Raw genomic sequence first — 12772 nt, forward strand, 5'->3', positions numbered from 1 at the left:
CTGTATGGACGGCCTTGCCTTGCCCCCCCCCCCCCCCCCCCCCCGAAGTCCCCGCTGCTCCCGCTGCTCTGTTTGTGAAATAAAAGCTTTAAAAATGAAACCTTTGCAGTTGCTGGGCTCCCCCTCCCTTCCTGTCTCTCTCTTCTTTAGTCGGCAATGCTCCACCTCCATGCCCCGCCCCCCATGATTTCGTCCCCGCCGCTCCCCCCCCCCCCCCCCCCCACCGGACCCCCCCCCCCCCCCTCCACCATAATGGCCGGTGCAGCGCCTCTCAACTATGTTTGAAGGCGCTGCACAGGATGGATCAGCTATCCTTGAGCTCTTCTGTCTCCGACGATGTCTCCTTTTTCTTCCTGTGTCCGCCCTCCTCTGACGTCAGCTATCTACGGTATGGTTAGTGCATTCCGAATTGTCTACATTTCAATGGTAGTTTCTCATTTGCATTCCAGTTTCGTTAGCTGCTACTGCCGTCGAAAAATAGGCTTTAGTGCATGGAAAGGATAGGAAATTCTTCCTTAAGGGCTCATTTAACGATGAAAAATGTTTAGTGCATCTGGGCCAGAGTGCATTGCAAATCTTTTTGTTGTTAAACTTTGCCTCCCTGTTGCTCCCAAAAAAATAGAGGGAGAGTGTGCTGTCAGTAGCTCCTATTGTTGGGTCTACCAAGGGTCAAATGTCACCGGACACCACACTATTGGTGTAAGAAATCAGACTGCAAATGAGGTGGTTCACAGCTGCAGCAGGCTACATCTCTGCACCATCTGCTGTAAACAGAGAAATACTGGTGAACTAAAGGCAACACCATGCCTTATAAGGGGAGTGGAGTCAGCCTTAAGTTTTTGTTTTCTGTTTTTGTCTGTTGGCAGTAGGTGGACTGGTCTGGCAGGACTAAAGGAAAAAAAAATTAAATTTCACCTTAGTCCAGGGTCACAAACACCACAAAGTGGAGAACTGGATTTGAAACGTAGTTTCCTTTGTTTTTTCAACAAATTGCTGTAACTACCAGACCATTTCCAGAAAGTGCAGAGAACTAGAGGTGTGAAATACTCCATTGTGGCAGATAGGTTCCTATTTATATAGAGTATCTCAGAAAATATAAACACAGCTTAATTCATCAGGACTAGAGAATGCTGTTGGTGCATGGCACCAGTTTTTGACTTATTAGAACCCTAGCAAATGGTTCCACCAGTCAGTTTAGTGATAATGCCATAGTTGTCTCCTGTTTAGTGTCTAAGTACACCTTTGCTGTCAGCTGTTCTATTTGTTTTAGTTAGGTGGTGGTTTTGCTTTTTGGGAACTTTTAATTTTTTTGTGGAACGTGGTCATTGCGTTAAATCCTACTACTACTACTTAACATTTCTAGAGCGCTACTAGGGTTACGCAGCGCTGTACAATTTAACAAAGAGAGACAGTCCCTTCTCAAAGAGCTTACAATCTAATAGACAAGTGAACGGTCGGTCCGATAGGGGCAGTCAAATTGGGGCAGTCTGGATTCACTGAACGGTAAGGGTTAGGTGCCGAACGCAGCATTGAAGAGGTGGGCTTTAAGCAAAGACTTGAAGACGGGCAGGGAGGGGGCTTGGCGTAAGGGCTCAGGAAGGTTGTTCCAAGCATAGGGTGAGGCGAGGCAGAATGAGCGGAGCCTGGAGTTGGCGGTGGTGGAGAAGGTTACTGAGAGGAGGGATTTATCCTGTGAACGGAGGTTACGGGCGGGAACATAAGGGGAGATGAGGGTAGAAAGATAGTGAGGGGCAGCAGACTGAGTGCATTTGTAGGTAAGAAGGAGAAGCTTGAATTGAATGCAGTATCTGATCGGAAGCCAGTGAAGTGACCTGAGGAGAGGGGTGATATGAGTATATTCTCAGTATTATAAAGTGTTAAGATCCTTCATGCAAGTCAGGGCGTTTGGAATTCACCAGTGAGGGATGTCAATGGCTTTACTCTTTTTCATTGATTCTTATAATGAAAACGTAATATAACTATTTCAAGGCTCTAATTTTATTTTTTGAAGTGTGGTTTAGTTAATTCTAAATTGAAGAATGGTTCTGCATTTATGAATCTCTAAAATATTATTACATCCTTTGTAGTGCAAAGAGAGAATGAGGCCCGTGAAGAAGGCATTGAAACAGTTAGATAAGCCAGACAAGGGACTGACTGTGCAAGAACAACTGGAGCATACTCGCACATGCTTACTGAAAATTGGAGACCGGATATCCGAGTGCCTTAAAACATACAGTGACCAAGAGCTTGTGAAGATATGGAGAAGGTATCTGTACTTTTATTTTCATGCTGAGCTCTTAGAGTGTGCAGTCTGTCCCTAACACACTACCTAGTTCTCCTTAGAATGATGGGCTTCCTATCAAAGAACAAAAAAAAAAACAACAGATTTTCTAAAGTTTCTTAATTGAGAACATATTTTAGACTCGTGTATGTAAATTTAATAATTTAACTTATTAGCATTCTATTCTCATTATGTTGCCCAACCAGCAGATGGAGGTAGAGAACATTTGATTTTCCATTGACAGCATCATCAGTATAAGGAGTGGTGCAGCCCCAGAATTTACTAGTATTCTCTGCGTCCAGCAGATGGTTGCAGCTTGGACTGGTGCAACAGGATTTTCTTTCTCCCCCCCCCCCCCCCCCCCCCCCACATACACACTTTGGTCTGACTCCCCAGGGTACATATTGTGACCCCAAGGTTGAGTTTCACTAGGTTAACTTCAGCTGTCGGAGATTAGTCCACAGATCTTTGCCCTGATTGAGATGGTGGACATTTATTTATTGGGATAAAACCTTTCCTTATCATCCTGCTAGACCAGTCCAGACTGACAGGTTAAGTGCACCTATCAACAGATGGATGCAGAGACTTGAAGATTCTGATGACATTGTCTGTATAACAGGTGGTGCAGCCAGGAATTTTCACAGTGGTTCAGTGCTATTGGCTTATGTCCCTCTACCAGCAGATGGAGCTAGAGACCATTGAGCTGCAAGCAGTTACCTATGAAAGGTATCCTACAACCCTGGCAGCTCAATGTTCTCTTTCTCCAGCAGATGGTGAGAGCAGCCTGTGCAGCACAGTCTAGTTGGGTCAGGAAGGAAATGAGCAACGGCTGTTATGAAGGAATAACTGGAGGAGCAGCTTTTCTGCTTTATCTGTCTGAATTCTTGCAGGGAGGTCTACCAGAAAAGAGGATCTTTGCTCCCTCTCTTGTTCCTTACTCTCCTTTCCCCTCCCTTCCCTTCCCCTCCACTGCCTGGATTCTGGAGACATCTGCCAGTCTGGGAATGTCAGTGCCACTGGTCCCCACAGTAGCAGGAGGGAGCTCCTGCGAGTGAGCAGTGCAGATTCAAGTAAGCTCCCAGGAGGGGAGAGGAGATGTTCTTAGGTGCCAGGAGTGGACCACAGACCCAGCAGTTTCTACACCTGGAAGGAGCTCTAGAGCTGGGGGGGAGTAAGGGGCTGCTAGTAGGTCTGGAAGCCGTGTGACTGAACCACCTCCAGGTAACTGGGCTTTGCTTTGTTCCAAGGAGGCACTATGATCAGGGAACCTCATGCGCTGGAATAGGCAGTCTGAATTCAGCTGTACCCCCGTGGAGACCCCAGCAAAGTGGACTAAGAGTTGCTTCTGCTGTGGGTGATGCTTTGAGGAAGGCAGTAGTTGTGGCCTGTGCCAGGAGAGCCCTGGAAATTTCTCGGGCAAAGGTGTCTCTGGGAGATTGGCTTGGAAGAAGCCCTGGGAGCAAGGCTGTGTCTCAAACTGGGGGTAGCCTAAGAAAAGGAAAGACACGGGAGAGCCTGCCATTTTTTCCCATGTGATGATGAGTCACCAGTTAATCCTTCCCTTAGTTTGAGCCCAGAGGGTAGCAATAGAGACTTGGAAGCTCTAAGAGTTATCCCTTCCCAGGCTGTGGAGAGGACTTCTGGTAAATTCTCGCTTGAGTTTGTGCTGCTATATCACAGAGCCTTCCTTTTGAAGCAGGCACAGAGTGGCACCACATGAAACCCAGGAATTCTGTCAGGGCAGAGGAAGGTTTGCGGCCTAATTTGGCCAGATTGGAGGACAGTTGATGAAATGTCTAAAGAGAAAATGATTACAGACATATGTTGTATTGACACCCTTAAAAAATACATATATTTAAAAAAGTACATATATAAAAAAAATGAGCAGTCTTACAGTTACTGGATGTTTAAGTGAGGAGTATAGAAAACAGCAGAAAGAGACTACATCTGAAAACATATGATGAGAGAATTCACATACAGATACCATTTACAAAAGATGTAAAATGTACTATTCAATGGTAGATATATAGGGATAGAGACAGAGTGCATAAAGAGTAATCAATATGGCTAAACGCATGGGAGCTCATAAAAGTGCAAAACCAACAAGATGATAAAGCTTTGGAGTGCTTGTCTGACATTGCTGTCTGGATGTCTCAACGCCACCTGAAATTAAACATGACCAAAACCGAGCTTCTCATTTTTTCCCCCCAAACCCACCTCCCCGCTCCCCCCCGTTTTCTATTTCTGTTGATGGCTCTCTCATTCTCCCTGTCTCCTCAGCTGGAAACCTTGGGGTCATCTTTGACTCTTCTCTCTCCTTCTCTGCTCATATCCAGCAGATCGCCAAGACCTGTCGTTTCTTTCTTTACAACATCCGTAAAATCCGCCCCTTTCTTTCCGAGCACTCTACCAAAACCCTCGTCCACACCCTTGTCACCTCTCGTTTAGACTACTGCAATCTGCTTCTTGCTGGCCTCCCACTTAGTCACCTCTCCCCCCTCCAGTTGGTTCAAAACTCTGCTGCCCGTCTCGTCTTCCGCCAGGGTCGCTTTACTCATACTACCCCTCTCCTCAAGTCGCTTCACTGGCTCCCTATCCGTTTTCGCATCCTGTTCAAGCTTCTTCTACTAACCTATAAATGTACTCACTCTGCTGCTCCCCAGTATCTCTCCACACTCGTCCTTCCCTACACCCCTTCCCGTGCACTCCGCTCCATGGATAAATCCTTCTTCCTTAGCATCCCTCCGGACCGGCCCAGGATTGGACTGATGGGTTGTGCACGCCTACCAGCAGGTGGAGACTGAGAAAAAAAACTCTGACTCTAGCGAGCCAATAGGAGCCCTGGTCATGTGACCCTAGCCCCAGTATTTCTCAGTCTCCCAGCAGGTAGGAGTGAGCCCATTAGTCTCTCTATATTGTCTTTCAGCTTTTTCTTTATTGATGGCTTAGTCTGCCTTTATTCTGTGCCACAGGAATTCTTTGAGGCTTGTTAGGTGTTCTTTCAGTTTGGTTGACTTTCGCCTCAGGGGTGAAAACTCGGGTGTCCCGGGTCCCTCCCCCCTTGTTCCTCACCCTCCTCCCTTATTATCTAATTCAATTTCAAAGGGAAGGGTAGCCCTTTGATTAGCAAGGGGATTTTACCTTTGGGAGAGGCAGCCAGAAGTAAAAGAGGCTAAATTGGTTTCTCTGCCACAGATCTCTTCAGTCCCCTTTGATTAAACGAGCAGGCAGCTCTGTTACTGTCAAGTGGTGTGGTGTGGCTGATTAGCGTTTCCACAGCAGAGAACCATAAAGAGCACAGTTTTTTTCTTTGCCTGGCCTGGCCTGGCTCCCTTTTCTATTTGTTTTCGGGGGATTTGTGTTGTTAATTGAAGCGCTGTTTAGAAAAAAAAAAAAAAAAAGTACAGTTTCGGCGCGAATTGGGTACGCGCGCGGGCACGCGCGCCGTCAGCGATGTCGGAAAAACTTAAGCGCTGCTCCGTTTGTCAGCGTCGGGGGGTTTCATCTTCAGGCGCTTGTAAGTATTGTACAGCGCTAGCGGGAGCGTCGGGTCCGGTTTTGCCGGCAGCGGTTCAGTCAGCTGGTTCGGTCTCTTCACCGGCGCGCTCTGATCCCGTGGTTGCAGAAGGGTCAGGCGCGCCCCGGACTCCGGAACGCCGGTTTTGGCGCGAACGGCGGCCATTTTGAATTCGCCCTCTCCTTCTCCCTCGCAGCCTGCAGGGCTTTCGGTACCTCCGTTGGATGTTTTTCTGCAGGAGCATGATGCAGGCTGGGCCCTACTCAGGCAGGGGGGTTTCCTCCTGAGTTTGTGCTCCAGATGTATCAAGCTTTTTTGCTGCAGAAAGGGGATTCTTCAGCTGAGCTAGGGCCTTTGAGTATGGCTGCTCCCCCTCCCTCTAAGAGATCTAGGGAGGGAGATTGGCGGGAGCATTTGGAGTCAGTTCATGAGCAGAAATGCCCTTCTTAGAAGAAGAGGAAGATCTGGCGGAACATATCTGGGAGGAATCTTCTTCTCCAGATCCTGAGGCTACTTCTTTTGCTCAGGGAGAAGATCCTGCTGTAGCCAGAGTTTTCCATAAGGATGATTTGCAGGAGCTAATTCTATGGTGTCTTCTACTTTGAACTTTGAAGATTTACAGCCAGCTTCGGCAGTCCGTAAGGTCGATTCTTGATTAAAGGCTCTAGGTCTGCTACCAAGACTTTTCCTATGCACCAGGATATTTGGGATGTTATTAAAGCGCAATGGGAGTCCCCAGATGCGGTTTTCCGGCAGTCCAGATCTATGTCTCGTCTCTATCCGGTCCCTGAAGTGGATAAGTCTTTGCTTAAGGTGCCGGTCGTGGATGCCGTGGTGTCGGCGGTGAATAAGCGGATACAGTCCCCGTAGATGGGGAACAGCTATTAGGGATGTTCAGGACAGACGCCTGGATTCTCTGCTCAAGAATAGTTTTGATGTTTCTTCCTTGGCAGTACAGGCTGCCATTTGTGGGTCCTTAGTGGCTAGGGCCTGTTTTAGGTGGGCAGAGAGAGTTCTGGACAGGACTTCGGATGATCTTCAAGCTATTGATCTAGAGGTGGCTAGGATTGAAACGGGAGCGGCGTTTCTGGCGGATGCCTTATATGATTTGTTGCGAGCATCTTCTAAGTCTTTGGCGTTGGGAGTCGCTGCTCGCCGGTCGCTGTGGTTGAAAGGTTGGTCGGCGGATGCGGCCTCCAAATCCAAATTGAGCAAGTTTCCATTTAAGGGGTCCTTTTTGTTTGGGGAAGAATTGGATAAGTTGGTTAATTCCTTAGGAGATGCTAAAGTTCCTCGATTGCCGCAAGATAGACCCCGCCTGTCCGGTCGAGGTTCCTTCTCTGGTAGAGGTCCAGGTAGAGGTTTCCGTAGATTTCAGACTGGTCGGGGTTTTCAACCTCATAAATCTCGGTTCTACAATAGGACACAGTCCTTTCGGGGTACTCGCAGAGGAGCGAGTTTCTCCTCTCCAGGTTTTAGATCACAGACCCGTCCTTCCCAATGAAGGGGCGAGGGCCTCTCCTCTGGTGCCTGTCGGAGCTCGTCTTTCTCAGTTCTATCAGAGGTGGGCCCACATAACTTCAGATCAGTGGGTCTTGGAAGTTATACGAGACGGTTATGCCTTAGAGTTCGCAAGGCTTATTGCAGACGCCTTTCTGGAGTCTCCCTGTCGTTCTCCTCTCAAGGTGAGGGCGGTTCGGGAGACTCTACAGAGGCTGTTAGATCTTCACGCTATCTGTCCAGTCCCTCCTTCCGAGTACAGGCAAGGCCGGTATTCCATTTATTTTGTAGTTCCCAAGAAGGAAGACTCTTTTCCGCCCCTATTTTGGACCTCAAGCCGGTCCATCGCGCTCTCAGAGTCACAAGTTTTCGGATGGAGACCCTGCGATCAGTCATAGTCGCAGTGCGCCAGGGAGAGTATTTGACAGCCTTGGATCTCACAGAGGCTTATTTGCATATTCCCATTCGTCCGGCTCACCACAAGTTCTTGCGCTTTGCAATTCTAGGGCAGCATTACCAGTTTCGTGCTCTGCCCTTCGGTTTTGGCGACGGCTCCCCGCACTTTCACCAAAGTTATGGTCGTGGTGGCTGCGGCCCTCAGGAAGGAAGGGATTCTGGTTCATCCATATCTAGACGACTGGTTAATCAGAGCAAAGTCTTATCACGAGAGTTGTCGTGTCACAGAACGAGTGATGCAGTTCTTGCAGTCTCTAGGTTCGGTAGTAAATGTGTCAAAGAGTCGGTTGGTTCCTTCTCAATCTCTGGAGTATTTGGGCGTCACGTTCGACACGACACAAGGCCGAGTGTTTCTACCGCAGGCCAGGATTCAAAAACTGCAGTCTCAGATTCGGGCCTTTCTTCAACAGCAGCGTCCGTTGTGCTCGAGATTATCTTCAGATTCTCGGATCCATGGCAGCCACCATAGAAGTAGTACCCTGGGCAGACTCCATATGAGGCCTCTTCAGTGGTCTCTTCTACTCGCGTTGGTCCGCTCAGAGGGAGTCACTATGGAAGCGTCTGCCTCTCCGCAACAGAGAGCGCAGCTCGCTGTTTTGGTGGCTGCGGATGAAGAATCTCACAGTAGGCATGCCTTTGGAATCTCCTCGCTGGATACCGTTAACAACAGATGCCAGTCTCCGAGGCTGGGGAGCGCATTGCCTGGGGCAGTGGGCCCAGGGTCTTTGGTCTCAACTGGAAGCAGTTCAATCAATCAATTTGTTGGAGACCAGAGCGATCCGGTTGGCCCTGCAGCACTTCAGGCCTCTACTAATAGGCAAAGCGGTCAGAGTTCTGTCGGACAATGCCTCGGCAGTGGCCTATGTCAACCGTCAGGGGGGAACGAAATGTCGTCTATTTGTGTCGGGAGGCGGAGAGTCTCCTCGCCTGGGCGGAGATTCAACCTCTCGGCCATTTCAGCATCGCATGTGGCCGGAGTGGAAAACGTTCAAGCCGACTTTCTCAGTCGCCACACTCTCGATCCCGGGGAGTGGTCGCTCAGCGATCAGGCGTTTCGGTTGATAGTGGAGCGCTGGGGCACTCCAGTTCCTAGATCTGTTTGCATCCCAATCTCAACACGAAAGTCCCTCGTTTCTTCAGTCGTCGAAAGGATGTAAGAGCGGCAGGGTAGACGCTCTCTTGCAACAGTGGCCCTCCGCCCTTCTTACGCGTTCCCTCCGTGGCCGCTAATAGGCCGTCTCCTACAGATGATCGAAGATCACGGAAGACCGGTAGTTTTGGTAGCACCGGATTGGCCGCGGCGTCCTTGGTACGTGGATCTACAGCGGCTATTGGTGGCGCCTCCTCTTCGGCTCCCAGTTCACAGGACTTTGCTGGTTCAAGGGCCAGTTCCACATCCAGATCCGGGTCGATTTTGTCTTACGGCTTGGCTCTTGAACGAGCCCGTTTAGCTAAACGGGGTTTTTCAGGACCGGTGATTTCCACCATGCTTAGGTCTCGTCGACGTTCCACTTCGCTAAACTATATTCGTACTTGGAGAATTTTTGAGGCCTGGTGTGCAGAGGCTGACATCCTTCCGTTTCGAGCATCTGTGCCTCAGATGTTGGATTTTCTACAGCGAGGGTTGGATAAAGGGCTGTCTCTTTCTTCTCTTAAGGTGCAAGCGGCAGCTCTTTCCTGCCTTTAGAGGTCGGATTCGAGGTAAATCTTTCTCCTGTCTTCCCGAAGTGGCTCGTTTTTTAAAGGGAGTCAGCCTTCTTCGTCCTCCGGTAAGATCAGTCTTTCCATCTTGGGATCTTAATCTGGTTCTTTCGACTCTCACGAAACCACCTTTTGAACCTTTGCAAGCATGTTCTTTGAAGGATCTAACGCTTAGACAGTGTTTTTGGTGGCTATTGCATCGGCTCGGAGAGTCTCAGAGTGGCAAGCTTTTTCATGCAGATCTCCTTTTCTGCAGTTTCCAAGGAGCGTGTGGTTATTCATCCGGTTCCCTCCTTTTTGCCTAAAGTGGTATCCCGTTTTCATCTGTCCCAGTCAGTGTTTCTTCCTGTTTTGGGATCGGCCTCAGGGACGCAGGAACAGCGACAGTTACATACTCTGGATGTTAAAGAGTGCTTAAGCGGTATCTCGCAGTTACGGAAGATTTTCGACGCACGGACCGTCTTTTTCTACTGTTGGCCGGTCACCGTAAGGGGCTGGCGGCTTCTAAGCCCACATTATCTAGGTGGATCAAGGAGATGATAGGGTCAGCCTACCTTTTGGCAGGTAAAGCTGTCCCGAACTCTGTTTAAAGCTCATTCAACTAGAGGGCAAGCGGCGTCCTGGGCCGAGTGTTCATTGGTTCCACCAGCGGAGATTTGTAAGGCAGCAACTTGGTCCTCTCTCCATTCGTTTTCTAAGCATTACAGGCTTGATGTGCAGTGTCGGCAGGAGGCGATTTTTGCGTCGCGAGTGATTTCAGCGGGTCTGCTGGGGTCCCTCCCGTAGGACTACTGCTTTGTTACGTCCCATCAGTCCAATCTGGGCCGGTCCGGAGGGATGCTAAGGAAGGAGAAATTAGACCTTACCTGCTAATTTGCTTTCCTTTAATCCCTCCGGACCGGCCCAGGCCCCTCCCGTGTTCTATATTTCTGTCTAAGTTTCTATGTTCAATTGTTGGTTGCAGAGCTGTTTTGTTTGCAAGTTTAAAAAAAAAAAAAAAAAAAGATGATGCATTTTCTATGCAGGCCATACCGCTGCTCTGGTTAGAGTACGTGGTGAGCCACAATGATTGGGCCATACCGATGCTCTGGTTAGGGTATTCGGTGAGCCACTGTGATAAGGCCATACCGATTCTCTTGTTAGGGTTTTCGGTGAGCCATTGTGATAAGGCCATACCGCTGCTCTGGTTAGAGTACGTGGTGAGCCAGGATAATCTGGCCATACCGATGCTCTGGTTAGGGTACTCGGTGAGCCATTATAATAAGAGCACGTACTTACTAGTGCTCTCTGGCTGCTTGAATTCCTTGAGGCACAGACTGTTTGTTCTTTCTGCTTTGTTATGAAAATACTGAGGCTAGGGTCACATGACCAGGGCTCCTATTGGCTCGCTAGAGTCAGAGTTTTTTTTCTCAGTCTCCACCTGCTGGTAGGCGTGCACAACCCATCAGTCCAATCCTGGGCCGGTCCGGAGGGATTAAAGGAAAGCAAATTAGCAGGTAAGGTCTAATTTCTCCTTATCTGTTCCCCTTCTCCACTACTGCCAACTCTAGACTTCACGCCTTCTGTCTCGCTGCACCCTACACCTGGAATAAACTTCCTGAGCCCCTACGTCTTGCCCCATCCTTGGCCACCTTTAAATCTAGACTGAAAGCCCACCTCTTTAACATTGCTTTTGACTCGTAACCACTTGTAACCACTCGCCTCCACCTACCCTCCTCTCCTCCTTCCTGTACACATTAATTGATTTGATTTGCTTACTTTATTTTTGTCTATTAGATTGTAAGCTCTTTGAGCAGGTACTGTCTTTCTTCTATGTTTGTGCAGCGCTGCGTACGCCTTGTAGCGCTATAGAAATGCTAAATAGTAGTAGTAGAGTGCTCATTATGGTTAAACATAAGACTGCCAAGATGAAAGTGCAAAAGAGTGCTCATTATAACTAAAAGCGTAGGAGCTTGTAAAAAGTGCAAGACTGATGAGGTGAACTAGTATAAGATTGCGATCCCACTGTGAAAATATCGGTCTTATGTAGGAGTAGAGCTCAATGTAATGCAATAAAATTGGAGGGATTGACAGAGTGAGAAAATGTAGCAAATTTCAAAAGCGTTAAAAACAAAAAGGACATACCTGATATTGCACAAAATCAAAATCTCTTCAATACAAAGTACTGAACACGGAAATATACCGCCTACAAATTAAATTAAGAAGACGGCATGTTACGGTTAAAGCAAACTTCCAGTTCAGATGCCAGATGTTACAAATCCAAGAGAAAAAGAGCTTACAGTCTGTGTGCACTGTAAAAACAACTCAAATTTATCGGCAGAGAAAAAACAGGTTGTGCAAAAGGTGATGTATTATAAGCAAAATGACATCACACTATATACTCAAAACATAAAAATATAAACAGTAATGCCAGCAAATTAAAACAAAAAATATATATTTAATGAGTGGTTCAAAATAGTATTCCAACAGAAAAAAAGATTCATTTGAAAAAAAAAATCAAGAATAATTTTGGGTTTCCTCAAGGCTCTGCATTAGTAAGTCTAAATAGCAGTGTTCAAAAATAAAAACATTGCTATCCAAACAGTGTAAAGCTAGATACAACCAGGTTTGCTCTAGACCGCGACTGCAAAAGAGAATTGAAAAGTGAAACCGCTACTGTCCAAAGCTATACAAATATGTGCAAGGAATATTGATGAAGCAGATAGTATTTCATAGCTTCCGAGAAGAAGGGCCAATTGTGCCCATCTTGGACCCAAAAGGCCTGCAGTGTTCTCCAGGTTCCACATTTCCCTATGGAAACTTTGCATATGCACTCTGTTACTACAACAGTCGGGGTTTGAGAGAGGGGATTTACCTACACACAGGACTAGGCATCAAAGGTTTAAGTTTGAAGTTCTGAGCAGGCACTGTCAGTTGTGAGACTTTCCCTTCAGACTTAACTATGGCCAGTGGTGTACCAAGGGTGGGGCAGTGGGTGTGGTCTGCTCCAGGTGCAGGCAGGAAAGGGGTACATCGAGCAGTTGCAGAGACAAGTCTACATGTGCTTGGCTGTTGGCTCTGCTTGTTCCCTGCCCTCTTTGCAATCAACTTCTGGGGTAGGGGACCAGCAGAACAGACAGCCACGTGCATGTACGCTGCCGCTCCAAGACTATTCGATGCAACCCCTTAGTGCTTGGAGGAGGGGAGTGCTCTGTCCCAGGTGGCAATCAAGCTGGCCTTAAGGACTTTCAGTTGATGGCAGTCATATCAGCATTTTTTCTCAGGGAAATCATGTTCCCCCCCCCCCCCCCCCACTGCCCCTTCTGCTGGTTGGGGAG

At 48.1% G+C, this 12772-nt stretch overlaps 1 protein-coding gene across 1 annotated transcript in view; it reads left to right on the top strand.

The window, feature by feature from the left end:
* The window catches only part of CHD2 (chromodomain helicase DNA binding protein 2), a 434678-nt gene that overhangs the window by 396455 nt on the left and 25451 nt on the right, over positions 1-12772 (top strand). Inside the window, 1 exon segment of the mRNA XM_030189719.1 lies at positions 2088-2266. Within this exon segment, the coding sequence (XP_030045579.1) occupies positions 2088-2266 (179 nt within the window).

This window comes from Microcaecilia unicolor, chromosome 1 (assembly GCF_901765095.1).
Source record: "Microcaecilia unicolor chromosome 1, aMicUni1.1, whole genome shotgun sequence".
In the NCBI taxonomy this organism is placed as follows: Eukaryota; Metazoa; Chordata; class Amphibia; order Gymnophiona; family Siphonopidae; genus Microcaecilia; species Microcaecilia unicolor.